This window comes from Helianthus annuus, chromosome 10 (assembly GCF_002127325.2).
Source record: "Helianthus annuus cultivar XRQ/B chromosome 10, HanXRQr2.0-SUNRISE, whole genome shotgun sequence".
Lineage (NCBI taxonomy): Eukaryota > Viridiplantae > Streptophyta > Magnoliopsida > Asterales > Asteraceae > Helianthus > Helianthus annuus.
The window spans coordinates 27,546,911-27,561,836 of record NC_035442.2 but is presented as its reverse complement, the minus strand read 5'-3'; the positions used below and the strand labels follow the sequence as shown (position 1 = coordinate 27,561,836).

At 35.3% G+C, this 14,926-nt stretch overlaps 2 protein-coding genes across 2 annotated transcripts; both read left to right on the top strand.

The window, feature by feature from the left end:
• The first annotated feature begins 1,094 nt into the window (after positions 1–1,094).
• LOC110880840 lies at positions 1,095–2,672 on the top strand. Its single transcript, XM_022129282.1, has 2 exons — positions 1,095–1,923; positions 2,209–2,672. Exons 1-2 carry the CDS (start codon positions 1,095–1,097, stop codon positions 2,670–2,672), a joined length of 1,293 nt encoding a protein of 430 aa, XP_021984974.1.
• Positions 2,673–3,148: 476 nt separating this feature from the next.
• On the top strand, positions 3,149–3,451 carry LOC110880839 (uncharacterized mitochondrial protein AtMg00860-like). The gene has a single exon (XM_022129280.1). The coding sequence runs from the start codon at positions 3,149–3,151 to the stop codon at positions 3,449–3,451; it is 303 nt and encodes a 100-aa protein (XP_021984972.1).
• The last annotated feature ends 11,475 nt before the right edge of the window (positions 3,452–14,926 follow it).

Sequence of the window (14,926 nt, the reverse complement as noted above, 5' to 3'; positions counted from 1 at the left end):
ATCATGCTTTATCATTTCAATTTTTAATTGATCTACCAAAGAAATTCTTAGAGGTATAACCTAGCCAAAATATTAAATGGCTATGATGGTACAACCTTTTTAAGACAATAAATCCCTGTTAACGTCTGAAAACATGTTAACATTCCTGGCTGTGCGGTACGAGAAACCATACAAGCTTCCAAATGTACTTGGATCTTTCCAAGTCACTTATATATAGCCTATATGATCAATGTGAATCATGGCTAATAAACATCAATATGATGTATACACCAAAACATCCATTAGAGATGTATGCTTATAAGCAAAGGTGTAATAATGAAAATGATAGTTTTATTTATAAACTTCTTGTCAAAAAGGCGATGAACTATGTTCGACCCTTAAAAGATCAACGATCCAAGAAATCATTGGTTATGTTTCAATCGTCCTTATGACAAGGCCTTTTGTGCCATCTAAATGTCCTTCGAGACAAGCCTTGTGCTATATAAAAATGTCTTTCATGACATTGACAGTTGTGATTTATATCCCATGTCTCATAAATATAAAGGATTTTATCCTATTGATTGCTTATAATGGTTCTGTTGTAGCCTAGGCAAATCATGATTTAAATTGATTATTATTTAAAATGGTCTATATGGTTTAATAATACCATGACCATCTAATCATCAATGTGATGATTCATTATATAATTTAAATATATCATTACTGTTTGATATAGTACATGAATCATGGCTGGCTCTGACGAAGCAAACAGTCATCCCGTGGAAGACAACAACAATACCAAGATCAATATCACTGGTGCTGAATTGCAAGCGATGATAACCGCAGCAGTTGCTCAAGCTGTGGATAATAAGTTCAAGGAACCGAGTATTGTTCGGTCCAAAACTCATTCAAAGTCCCTATCTCATTCGCATACACTGAAGAAAGATGAGTCTCAATACTCATCTAATAAAAGAAGTGAACCTCAGAAGCAGATTGTCCTTGAACCGACTCCCAGGTACACCAAGGGGTGTACCTATAAATAATTTGTCTCCTGTAAACCGAGGGATTTCATAGGAGAAAAACGAGCAATCGATTGCATGAAATAGTTAGATAAAATGGAGACTGTGATAGACATCAGTGGATGTGCTAAGGAAGACATAGTGAAGTTTGTGTCTCAATCATTCAAGGGCGATGCCCTCACTTGGTGGAAAGCATTAGTGCAATCCACCGGAAAGGTTCCTTTGTATAACCTCTCCTGGAACAAGTTTGTTGATCTTGTGAAGGACACTTACTGTCCTCAACATGAAGTCGAGAGGATAGAGACTGACTTCCTCATCTTGGTAATGAAGGATCTGGATTGTAGGTCCTATGTGACCAGTTTCAACTCGATGTCGAGGCTTGTACCATACTTGGTCACTCCTGAACCCAAACGCATTGCGCGTTTCATCGGTGGTCTAGCCCCCGAAGTGAAAGGAAATGTTAAGGCTTCTAAGACTACTATATATAGATCCGATGTGGATCTATCTTTGTCCCTTACTCTAGATGTTGTGAGGAGTAGGGCAAAGAAAGCTACCGATGATGTGAAGAGGAAGAGGGAGGAAGACAAGTTTCCTCAATCAAACAAGAAGGGTAAAGGGAACTTTGGTTCCAAGAAGGGGCAGTCAAGTGACAAGCCCATGTGCAAAACCTACAACAAAAGGCACTTTGGAAAGTGTAACCAAGACCCACAAGCCAAACCATGTGGGATTTGCAAAAAGAAAGGGCATAAGTCTGTGGGTTGCCAGAACATCAAGGACGCAACCTGTTACGGTTGTAATGAAAAGGGGCACATCAAGACCAATTGCCCCAAGAATGCTAAGAAGCTCGAGGAGGCGAAGAAAATGAATGCGAGAGTTTTTCAGATGAATGCTAGGGAAGCCATGAACGACGAGAATGTCATAACAGGTACCTTCCTCATTAATAATAACTATGCTAGAGTCTTATTTGATTCCGGTGCGGATAAGTCTTTTGTAGACCATAAGTTTTGTAAGTTACTGAATTCGCCTATTAAGAATCTAGACATAAAATATCAGGTAGAGCTTGCCGATGGTACCTTAGAAACAGCTTCAACTCTTCTTGATGGATGCTTTATATCCATTAAGAATCATTCTATCCCGCTATCCCTCTTGCCAATGAAATTGGCTGGGTTTGATATAGTTTTAGGCATGGATTGGTTGTCGCATATCCAAGCCCAAATTGCCTGTGATAAAAATCTAATTATTATCAAAACCCCTTCTGGTGAATCCGTCACTATTCAAGGAGATACACAATATGGGTTGCCCAACAATGTGTCTATTCTCAAGGTATCGCAGTGTTTAAAGAGCGGATGTGTCATCTACATGGCACAAGTGACTGTGAATGACCCAAAGCCTAAGATTGAAGACATTCCAATCATCTCTGAGTATCCTGATGTTTTTCCTGACGAGTTACCTGGATTACCTCCTGAGAGGCAAGTAGAGTTCAGGATAGACATTCTGCCAGGATCTGCACCTATTGCACGAGCTCCTTATCGTCTAGCGCCTACTGAAATGAAAGAGCTCAGGACTCAATTAGACGACTTACTGGAAAAAGGTTTCATTCAACCCAGCTCTTCGCCTTGGGGAGCTCTAATATTGTTTGTGAAGTGCGCTTACGCATTGATTATCACGAATTAAATAAGGTAACGATCAAGAATCATTATCCTTTGCCCAGGATCGACGACTTATTCGATCAACTCCAAGGGGCAAGCTATTTCTAGAAGATTGATTTGAGATCTGTGTATCATCAACTCAAAGTTAGAACTGAAGATGTACCTAAGACAACATTCAGTACAAGGTATGGACATTACGAGTTTTTAGTGATGCCTTTTGGGCTCACTAATGCGCCAGCATCATTCATGGACCTCATGAATAGAGTCTGCAAACCATACTTAGATAAGTTTGTCATCGTCTTCATAGATGACATACTTATATATTCTCGTAGCCAAGTCGATCACGAGAAGCACCTTCGATGTGTCTTAAGATTGCTTCGACAGGAGAAGTTATATGTTAAATTCTCCAAGTGCGAGTTTTGGCTTCGTGAAGCCCAATTCCTTGGACATGTTGTTAGTAAGCGTGGCATCCAAGTAGATCCCTCCAAGATAGAAGCCATTATGAATTGGGAAGCACCGAAGACGCCAACAGAAATTCACAGCTTTCTGGGTTTAGCTGGATATTATAGAAGATTCATTGAGTACTTCTCAAGAATAGCTGCACCATTAACTTCTTTGACCCGCAAGAATGTAAAATTTGATTGGGGTCCAAAACAACAAGAATCTTTTGAGATTCTTAAGCAAAAGTTGAGCAATGCTCCAGTATTATCTTTACCCGAAGGAGTTGAAGAATTTGTTGTATATTGTGATGCTTCACACACCGGTATGGGTTGTGTACATAAGGTGATTTCCTATGCATCATGACAACTGAAAGTGCATGAAAAGAATTACACCACCCACGATTTGGAATTGGGTGCCGTTGTATTCGCACTAAAGTTGTGGAGACATTATTTATATGGAACTCAATGTGTGATCTATTCGGATCACAAAAGTCTCCAACATTTATTCAATCAAAAGGATCTCAATATGAGACAACGCTGATGGTTGGAAACTCTAAATGATTATGATTGCGGAATTCGCTACCATCCTGGTAAAGCGAATGTGGTCGCTGATGCTCTAAGCCGAAAGGAAAGAGTTAAACCAATCAGGATCAATGCCAAGAGCATTGAACTGAAGAATAGCCTGAATGAAAGGCTATTAGCTGCACAGAAAGAAGCTATTTTGGAAGCTAACCTTCTAAATGAAAAGTTAGGTGTAACTGTTGAACAGTTAGCACCTGGTAAGGAAGGAATCCTCAGACTAAATGGAAGAATTTTGGTTCCTATTCATGGAGGACTTTGAGATGTAATCCTCCAAGAAGCACACAACTCCAAATACTCAGTTCACCCTGGAGGCGACAAAATGTATCAGGATTTGAAAGCTAATTATTGGTGGATAGGTTTGAAGAAATCTATTGCCACACATGTAGCAAAGTTCCTGACTTGTGCTCAGATTAAAGCTGAACATCAAAAGCCATCAGATCTGTTACAACAGCCAGAACTTCCCACATGGAAGTGGGAGATGGTAACCATGGATTTTATAACCAAGTTACCTAAAACAAGGCACGAAAATGATACCATATGGGTTATAGTTGACAGACTGACTAAGTCAGCACACTTCTTACCCATCAAGGAGACTCATAGCTCCGACAAGTTAGCCCAGTTGTACGTGGATAAGATTGTATCCCTTCACGGAGTGCCGGTGTCTATTATCTCTGATAGAGATCCTAGATACACCTCTAACTTTTGGAAAAGTTTCCAACAATCTTTGGGCACTCGTTTGAATTTTAGTATTGCTTACCACCCTCAGACAGATGGACAGAGTAAGCGTACAATTCAAACTTTGGAGGACATGCTTCGAGCATGTGTTATTGATTTAGGAGGTAGTTGGGATGATCACTTACCCTTGATCGAGTTCTCCTATAACAATAGCTACCATACTAGTATTTAGGCTGCGCCTTTTGAGGCATTATATGGTAGGAAATGCAGAACGCCTGTTTGTTGGGCAGAAGGAGAAGCTCAGTTATCAGGACCTGATATAGTCCTTGAAACAACGGACAAGATTGTCCAGATTCGTGATCGCCTGAAAGCTGCCAGGGATAGGCAGAAAAGTTATGCTGATAAGAGGCGAAAACCTCTAAAGTTTGAGGTTGGCGATCAAGTCTTACTAAAAGTATCACCCTGGAAAGGTGTGATGCGTTTTGGTAAGAATGGCAAGCTAAGCCCTAGGTATATCGGACCATTCGAGATTATCGAATGTGTTGGTAGTGTAGCTTATAAGCTAAACTTGCCTGAGGAGCTCAGTGGAATTCATAATGTGTTCCACATTTGTAATCTCAAGAAATGTCTAGCTGATGAATCGCTAGCTATGTCTCATAAAGACGTACAGATTGATGAAAACCTGAGATTTGTTGAAAGACCTATATCGATCGAGGATCGTCAGGTTAAAAAGCTCCAAAGGAAGCATGTGCCTATAGTAAAGGTTAAATGGGATGCCCGTAGAGGTCCCGAATATATGTGGGAAGTTGAGTCCACTATGCGATGGAAGTACCCTCACTTATTCCAGTAAATCTCGAGGTCGAGATTTCTTTTAACGGGGTGAGGATGTAACACCATGTAAAAACGTGTCCAGTTATATATAGACACGTGTCCTAAACTCTAAATATGTGAAAGATTTAGTTTGAAGGACTAAAGTTGACAAACGGTGAAAATATGTATGCAAAGGGACTAAAAGTGTCAACATGCCAAACTTGAGCCTCTGAATGACCATACGTGAAGAATATATTCTTAAACGAGTGATTAATTGGATATAAGAAGCCGCTTGTGAAAATAATCGAAAGATTATAAAACTACAGGGGTTAAACGTGTCAGCATGTTAATTCTTACCTCTGCGTGACCTTTTAACAAACCCGAGGCTTCGAAATATTCAAATATACTCTCAAGAATAAGTGGTATAAATTTCACGTGGTTTCGAGTTCGTTAAGCAAGTTTTCAAGACTTTGGATGAAAAGTGTTAATATGATGAAACTTGCGTTTATAGTGATATTTAACGAAACCGAGCCTAACGAAGTTTGATTATACATCCTTGAGCCTCTACAAACTAACTACAAGGGCCTTACATGTCAAAAATAAGGTTGTATAAGGTTTTAAATGGCCAGGGACTGATTCTGCCAAGTTTCAAAATGTTTTTAACCTGAGCAGCAGGTTTACGCGGGGCGCGTAAGCCTTCATTTGATCCTACGCGGGCCGCGTAGAACTGCCCAGCGCAGAAAACACCTGGTGCAGGTTTTCAGCTCCAAACCGACTTTAACCTATTCTAATCGATACCATGGGCTGTTGGACGGATTTATTTTACCTATAGGACTCCTGGGATGATCCTAGGAGCCTCCATTACAGCTGCAAATGATCCATGTGTTTGGAAATTAGTATATAAGGAGCCTTAGTCTAGTGTTCTTATGCACACTTATTTGCAACAACTTTCAAAAACACATTTCTGGAGCTTACAAGCATTAGGAGAAGATTGTCAAGTGTAGAAAAGATAGCAAGGACCATAAGTAAGAGTTTTAATCCCTGCTTAGTCCTTTTAATTAGCTTAAAAACCGAAAAGTCAAACATATCGTAATTAAGCTTTGACTTTCAGTTTAATCTTAAATGGTCCAGCCACTGACCAAAACGAAAGTGGTTATGGAACCATATTAAGGTAGGTGATTAACCCTTAAAAGGGCACCTCCTAATTATTTCGTTTGACTAGTTAATTGTCGGGTCAAACTAGTTAGTCAAAAAGTCAAACTGGACAGAAAGTTTAAAAATGATTTAAACTAATAAAACAGAGGTTCTAAATTATATTTTAACACTCTAATGACTTAGTAATTAGTATTAGAACATGTTTAATGAGTTCTAACCCGACAATTATCAGTCTAAGGTCAGTTTATAACCGAAAGTCGCAAAAGCTTGACTTTTGCTTTGACTTTCAGTTCTGACCCATTCAAGCTTAATTCTCCCATGTTTTAAGCTTCCATTAGGACCACATTATTCGGTAGTATAACCCTCTGGAGTTATACTGCTTGGTCCTTAGTAGTTTGAATTATATGCACTTGTTTGTTAATATGCTTACAAATGCCATAAATGCCCTTTTGACATATAAATGAGATTTTAGAAATGTGAGAGGACAAAAACCTTTGCTACTAATATATAAGCTTGTCCCAAAAATTTGACATCAGTTCTTGGTCTCAAATAGGAGTTATGCTCGATATCGTAATTAGAAGCTTTTTGTTAATTAATTTGCGATATCTTGCATAATACATGTTTAAACTTGGATTTCAAACCAAAAAGTCATTACCTACTGTTAAGATATTATTTTTAAGGAATTTTAAGATTTTTGGTCAGATTATAATATGTTTAAAACATAGAGTTCTTGTGTAATTCGGCTAATGACGATAATACCCTTTTTAGGCATAAAATGAGATTAACAAATGATTTGAATGCCAAAATTTTTCCTACTGATTTCATATATTAAATAAATTACTTTGAGCATTTAAAACTGATCAAAATCATAGATTTACATAAACATTTTGATTATCGTCAATTAGCGAGTTTTACACTAATTAGGTGCATAGTATGGGTTAAAACCATATTTAACACCTAAGACTTGTTACCTACTGAATTTTTAAACAAATTTAAATATTATTACAGTAGGTATAAGTTATGAACTCAGATTACAAAAAATGTCCTTAAAAGCATATGTGAAATGACCAAAATGCCCTTTCAGGACATAGTTTGGTCATAAATGGTAAATTTCACATATGTATGATATCTTACTGATGTAATGTGATAAAGTAAATATTTTTACTGATTACCAAAGACCAGAACTTCAGTTTGTTATAAAATCTCTTTTATAAGCATTAAATTACCAAAATGCCCTTACGGGACTTAAATTGGTTTAAATTACTTTTTGGGCATATATGTTAACATCCTACTGGTGTATTAACATATTTTAAGCATAATAACATTTGAGACCTGTATATAATTCATTTGGTTACCCGTTATGCGTTTATGCGTTCGGATCGGTTTATGTGACTAGTTTACGTTAAATAGCCGAAACTGGTTTAACCTTATCATTAAATCCTCAAATTCCAGAATGTGTTTAGTTTACCCATATACTACAAGTATTCAAGCTTGTCGGGTCTAAACCACATTCTATTCCGGTCACCGCTTAATCTAGCGTTTAGAACCGTAAAGTTTCTTTTTAGCTAGCCGGTCTAAGTCTTTGACTTAACTAAAGACACGTTAGCATCCTAATGGGTTATTAAACCTTCTATACAGATTAAGTAGCATCCAGTAGAAGGTATCATCATAAAGCTTTAGGATCATACGACTGAGTTACCTTTCACATTAGCTCAGGTAAATACTTTTAACTTATTTTCCCTTATACGGGCTTGGGATATGGTATTATAATAATACCACTTGGTCGGGTATGAAATCATTTAATCGGATTGTGATTAATAAATTTACATAACTCGTTTTAATCTGTCTTGTTTGATAACATAAACATTGGGGGTTAATTCGACCGTGTCCTAGATATCCTCGGCTCATTTCATTTGAAAATGGCCACGACCTATGCACGGGGTGTAGGCATACACCTGACAAATGCAAATGCTAAAATATAAACCCACATGTTGGGAATAACTCCTTTGTGGGTTCTATAAGTGGTGAGTCGGTTAATCATGACCGGCTTACAACCGGCCCCAATTGTATGACAAACATGTAAATCTGTATACAAGATTATCTTTAAATAATTGTCCCAAGTTATAAATGATTTGTGTCATGTGCACTTAAATCAATTTTCATAAATGTTTTCAAAAGAGTCAGTTAATTGTATTTACAAGTGTAAACTGACTTATTTTTCTAAGGACTGATTGACAGGTACCTCTCGTAAATAGGCTGGAGCTATTAGGTGTCGTATAAGAGGATCTTGCAAATAGATACCTGAAGTCTGTTATTTTGTTTCGTTGTATTTAATTATGATCCGCCTGTGGATCTTATTACAATCCAGTCTGTATATTCTTTCATTCGGACACTCAGACATTATGGTTTGTAATAGTTTATTTACCAAGCCTTCCGTTGTGCTATTATATTGTGTGTATTACAATGATGATATCAACTACGTCACGATACTCCCCGCCGGACCCACCGGTAATATGTGGAAATATCGGGGTGTGACAACATGGATGAAGATCAAGATGAAGACAACGAGGAGGAAGAAGATGACACAAGTGATGGATACTATTCAGATAAAGTACCTTCGGACGAAGGATTTTAATTTTTTTTCCTCTTTTTTTTTTCTTCTATGTAATCTTCTTTTTTTTAAGATAATTAAATGAAATATTTCTATCTTTAGTAGCAAAACGCCAAAATAATACTAAAAGTAGTTAAACCTAACAAAACGCCAAAAATTACAAAAAATATTTTTCCTGCTTAATATTTTATTTACTCCATTATTGTATTTTGTCATGTTGGTCTGCATAAGGTCATTTAAAAAAACGCCAAACTTAGAAGATGGGACGTCTATAACCTATAAAACTGATAAAAGCTGATCAACACAGTAAATACAAAAAACAGTAACTGAAAAGACAGTTACTTTATTACTATCATTTATTACAATAAAAAAGTCCTGCCTAAACAACGCGCCAAAAAACTCCTATAAGAGAGGGATCTATACACAATGAAATTAATCACACCCAGAAAACACAAAAACGCCATACCCTCTAGAAACCACTCCCTTTAAAACGCCACAGATGGCAAAGCTTTCACTGAAATGGATCCTTCTTCTAAGGAGGTTAACTTAATAATATTTTGCTGGATAAGATAGACAAATATTTAGGAAAAAGAGACTGATGACAGTGATATGCCATCATGTGAGCTTTGTTCTTGATGATTATAGGCATGGAAGAAAGGGTTCAACCAAAGTATAAAATGCTATTTTGGACACCATTATTACAAATAGAATCAAGCAAGAGTTGATCTTTAATGACATGCCACCAAACAAGACTATCACACCAAAAAATAGGATGCCACTAAGCAGCTTCTTCTGAAAAAGACGGGGTTTATGTAGGAAAGTTGGCATCTAGCTAAATTATTCAAAAGAGGTTCAAAATGTCAAAACAAATTCAAGAAAGATAGAGGCTGATGACAGTGAAGATTCGGAAGAGAAATTAGATTACCATTTTTTTATTATTTTTGTTTTCATTTCATATTGTTTTGATATCAAGTTATATGTTGATTTGTTATCTAATTATCTATAAATAAAATACATTATTATATAAAACGCCAAAACTACAAACACCAAAACGCTAGAAGTATGAAAACTGGGAGAACAGTTGCTGGCAAAACACCTTGAAAGAGGTATTAAACGCCAAAAATTTCACTAAACGCCAAAAAAAATGGTCTTATTGTAATCTTATGCAAATATTAGTGACTCGCAGTGAATTATTATACAAAACGCCATAAACGCCAAAAAAATTAACCAGAAAACGCTATAACGCCAAAAAATTATATACGTGACACAGAAACAATTAATTCAACGCCAAAAAGTTTAAAAAATACAATTAACGCCAAAAAAAACTTAGACGCCATAAAATATTATACCGCGTTGGGAAATAAAAGAAGAATGAAAAGACAAAAAAGCCCCTCCGCCCTTCTCTAAGCCGCGGGACACGTGTTGGGCCAGGATGCGTTCTCACCGTTCTCACACTTTTGAGCGTTTTCTCCAAATCCCGTTTATATATATATATATATATATAAGTGTAGGAAGCCATATCATTATGACATGTGAAAATTAATTATTTTAATCTAAAGGGCGTGATAATAATTTGATTATTATTTTAATTATGGAATATTTTATATCCTAAACTAACTAATGAGAGTTTTAAGGAAACTGAATATCTCTTTGATTTCAAATGCGACGGTTATCAATGATTATAATACGACCATTACAACATATTCATATTCAATTCGTAGTTATCTGGTTCGTCACATTGTGTTTTATCACTAAAACACACTACTACGAACACATCTACATTGTGTTTTACATGTTAGTAACTGGTTTGTCACGTTGTGTTTTAGCAGTCATTAACTGTAATTGGTTCGTCAAATTGTGTTTTAGCAGCCAGTCGCTTGTTCGTCACATTGTGTTTTTATCAATAAAACACACTACATGAAAAAAACATCTTTGACCTCTAAAAAGAGAGGAAATAATGAAACCCTAGATCTGATTTATCACTATTTTTAGTATGATTTTGTGTTTTAGAAGGTGTGGGACTAGAGAGAGAGAGAGAGACAAAGAGGAAATCGCGACAATTATGGAGGAGATTTTATGATTGATAGTTATTTCCTTATTTAAAACAAGTTAAATAACACATTTACCCTAATCAATTAAATGAGTTTATTTTTAAGACACACATATTACCAAAATGCCACCAAGATAATCTCAACCATCAAACACATTAATCCAATGGTAAAGATCACTTCCTACACTTTGTAGGAAAAACAGACTTTGTAGAGGAACCCCACCCTATATATATATATATATATATATAGAAACGGGATCAGGAGAAAACGCTCAAAAGTGTGAGAACGGTGAGAACGCATCCTGGCCCAACACGTGTCCCGCGACATAGAGAAGGGCAAAGGGCTTTTTTGTCTTTTCATTCTTCTTTTATTTCCCAACGCGGTATAATATTTTCTGGCGTCTAAGTTTTTTTTGGCGTTAATTGTATTTATTAAACTTTTCGGCGTTCAATTAATTGCTTTTGTGTCACATATATAATTTTTTGGCGTTATAGTGTTTTTTGGTTAATTTTTTTTGGCGTTTGTGGCGTTTTGTATAATAATTCACTACGAGTCATTAATATTTGCATAAGATTACAATAAGGCCAATTTTTTTTTTGGCGTTTAGTGAATTTTTTTGGCGTTTAATACACAAGGTGCTTTGCCAGCAGCCGTTCTCCCAGTTTTCATACTACAAGCGTTTTGGTGTTTGTAGTTTTTGGCGTTTTATATAATAATGTATTTTATTTATAGAGAATTAGATAACAAAACAACATATAACTTGATATTATAACAATATAAAATGAAAACAAAAATAATAAAAAATGGTAATTTAATTTTTCTTCCGAATCTTCACTGTCACCAGCCTCTTCATTCTTGAATTTGTTTTTGGCGTTTTGAATCTTTTTTGAATACTTTAGCTAGATGCCAACTTTCCTTCATAAATCCCGTCTTTTTCAGAAGAAGCTGCTTAGTGGCAACCTGTTTTTTGGTGTGATATTCTTGTTTGGTGGCATGTCATTAAAGATCAACTCTTGCTTGATGCTATTTGTAATAATGGAGTCCAAAATAGCATTTTACACTTGTGTTGATCCCTTTATTCTATGCTTATAATCATCAAGAACAAAGCTCACATGATGGCATATCACTGTCATCAGTCTCTTTTTCTTGAATATTTGTCCATCTCATTGAGCAAAATATTATTGAGTTAACCCCCTCAGAAGAAGGATCCATTTCAGTGAAAGCTTTGCCATCTGTGGCGTCTAAAAGTGAGTGGTTTCTAGAGGATATGTCGTTTATGTTTTCTGGGTGTGACTAAATTCATTGTGCATAGACCCCTCTCTTATAGGAGTTTTTTTTGGCGCGTAGTTTAGGCGAGACTTTTTATTGTAATGAATGATAGTAATAAAGTAACTGTCTTTTTAGTTACTTTTTTGTATTTACTGTGTTGATCAGCTTTTATCAGTTTTATAGGTTATAGACGTCCCATCTTCTAAGTTTGGCGTTTTTTTAAATGGCGTTATGCAGACCAAGATGACAAAATACAATAACGGAGTAAATAAAATATTAAGCAGAAAAATATTTTTTTGTTATTTTTGGCGTTTTGTAAGGGTTAACCATTTTAGTATTTCTTTTTGGCGTTTTGCTAATAAAGATAGAAATATATCATTTAATTATCTTAAAAAAAGAAGATTACATTGAAGAAAAAAAAGAGGAAAAAAAAATTAAAAGCCTTCGTCAGAAGGTACTTTATCCGAAAAGTATCCATCACTTGCGTCATCTTCTTCCTCCTCGGAGTCTTCATCTGGATCTTCATCCATGTCATCACCTTCACCTTCATCAGCTTCTTGTTCTTGAAGATTTTGAAGCCTCCACCTGTACATGTCTTGCATTAACTACAAGTTTGAGTCTATTTCTGTGTTGGTACAAGTGACATTATGCAATTCTTCCATGAAACCCAGACGCTGCTTTGTTATGATGTTCTCTAGCCAGTAGACTTCCTGCTCTCCGCTGTCATATGTAACCGTCACCATGTCTGTTTCATCATCAAAACGCCATGATGTCATGACAGGGTCCGACTTCACATCTGCTTTGATTGGTCCAAATTTGCTGGTTAATGCTTTCATAAGCATATGCGTTTCATGGCATTCGTTGTCTAGAGCGATACCAATGGATAAGATTCGCCTCTGTATCTCTTCTTCCATCTTCAGAATTGTCCTGACCGTCTTAACATACACCCTCCTTCTGTTGTCAAAAAGGAGGACGTATCGCCTGATTCCCAGAGTGTATCTCCACGAAATGATTGTTGCCATTTTTGGCGTTTTGGTTAAGTTGGCGTTTTTGGTTAAAGATGTTTTTTTGCAGAAATGGATAGATTGAAGTGATTATGGAAGCTATGTTTTACCTTGTTTATATAATGATGTTTTTGGCGCATAATTTGGAGGGAATTTCTTCTAATAAATGTTAATAACTGAAATTCAGTTACTGTGTTGTTTCATTTTCCTGTAATATTCAACACGTTTTATTACTAATTTTTGGCGTTTTGTTTTTAATGGCATTTTTTTTGTATGGCTTTTTATCATTTGATGGTGTTTTGAATATGAGCGGTAAAAGAACATTTTACCCTTAATGAAGCGCGTCTCACATAATAAAATTGATGTTATTTACGAAAACGCTACCGCGCAATCTAGTCCATGGATTGTTTTGATCGGATGACCCATAGCGTTCTCACCGTTCTCACACTTTTAACCGTTTTCTCTAAATCCTGACCCTATATATATATGGGGTTCTACAGTGAACTGTGTGAACTAATCCTAGCCCTTGATCATCAATACACAGGTGTAAATCAATGGCCAGGATTTGATGATGAAAATTCACTAGTGTACTTTACGATTTGATGATGTAAATCAATGGTGAAGATTTGTTTATTTAGTTCACAAATACACTAGTGTTCACTCTAGAACCCCACTATATATATATTTATATAATTAGCGATAGTAAGGACACTAATAGTTGATTAAATAATAGGTTCTAGAATATTTCTTATAGAATGTAAGAGTGTTTGGGATTGTTTATTTAGTTTTATAGATCATATACAAGACAAAATTTACGTATGACACGCGAGAAGGAGATGAGTGAGAAGTGTCATTGGCAACAAGAGTAATTTAGTCTTTTCTCTCTTCCCCTAAGTTTCAAATAGCTATAACCTTTTCATATGTTAAAATCTTTTTTTTAAATTACACCGTATGAATGAGAATTTCATTCTCTTTAATTGCTATTGATTTCTTAAAAAAATTACAGGATATTGAAAACTAATTAGACCATTACGTGATTTTGAATACCCAACAAATGACTACGTGATTTTGAATATTCATTACGTGATTACACATTCAGCATAAACCATTACGTGATTACACATTCAACATAAATCATTAAGTGGTACATATTTAATATAATATTCATTACGTGATTACACATTCAATTAATTTCCTTTAACCCTAACTATTCAATCATATTTTTTCTATCTCCTATTAACAAAATAAAAATTAATATTAAATCTTACCCCTACTTTAAAAGTAGAATAAAATACTTCTATTTTTCTAATAAAATATTATCCTTAAATTTAAATTGTTAATTTAAGAGATTTTTAAATAGTCAAATTATTTAGCACCAAAACCAAATTTTGTGATAATATATTATTTATTTTTATTTTCATTATTAAAAAATTATCATATTGATTTTATTACATATTTTTTAAACAAATTGTATATAACTTTCAATATTACTTTATATATATACTTAGATTTATTACAGGTTTTTTAATATAATTTATATTTTATCACTTAAATGCCTGCTTATTTGCTTCTTGAATAACATATTTGACCATTGTATCTTCTTTTCAATAATTATCTCCGTAATCATCATATCTATCGCATACCGAGTATATCCATTAGTTTTTTAAAATATAATTTTCTTA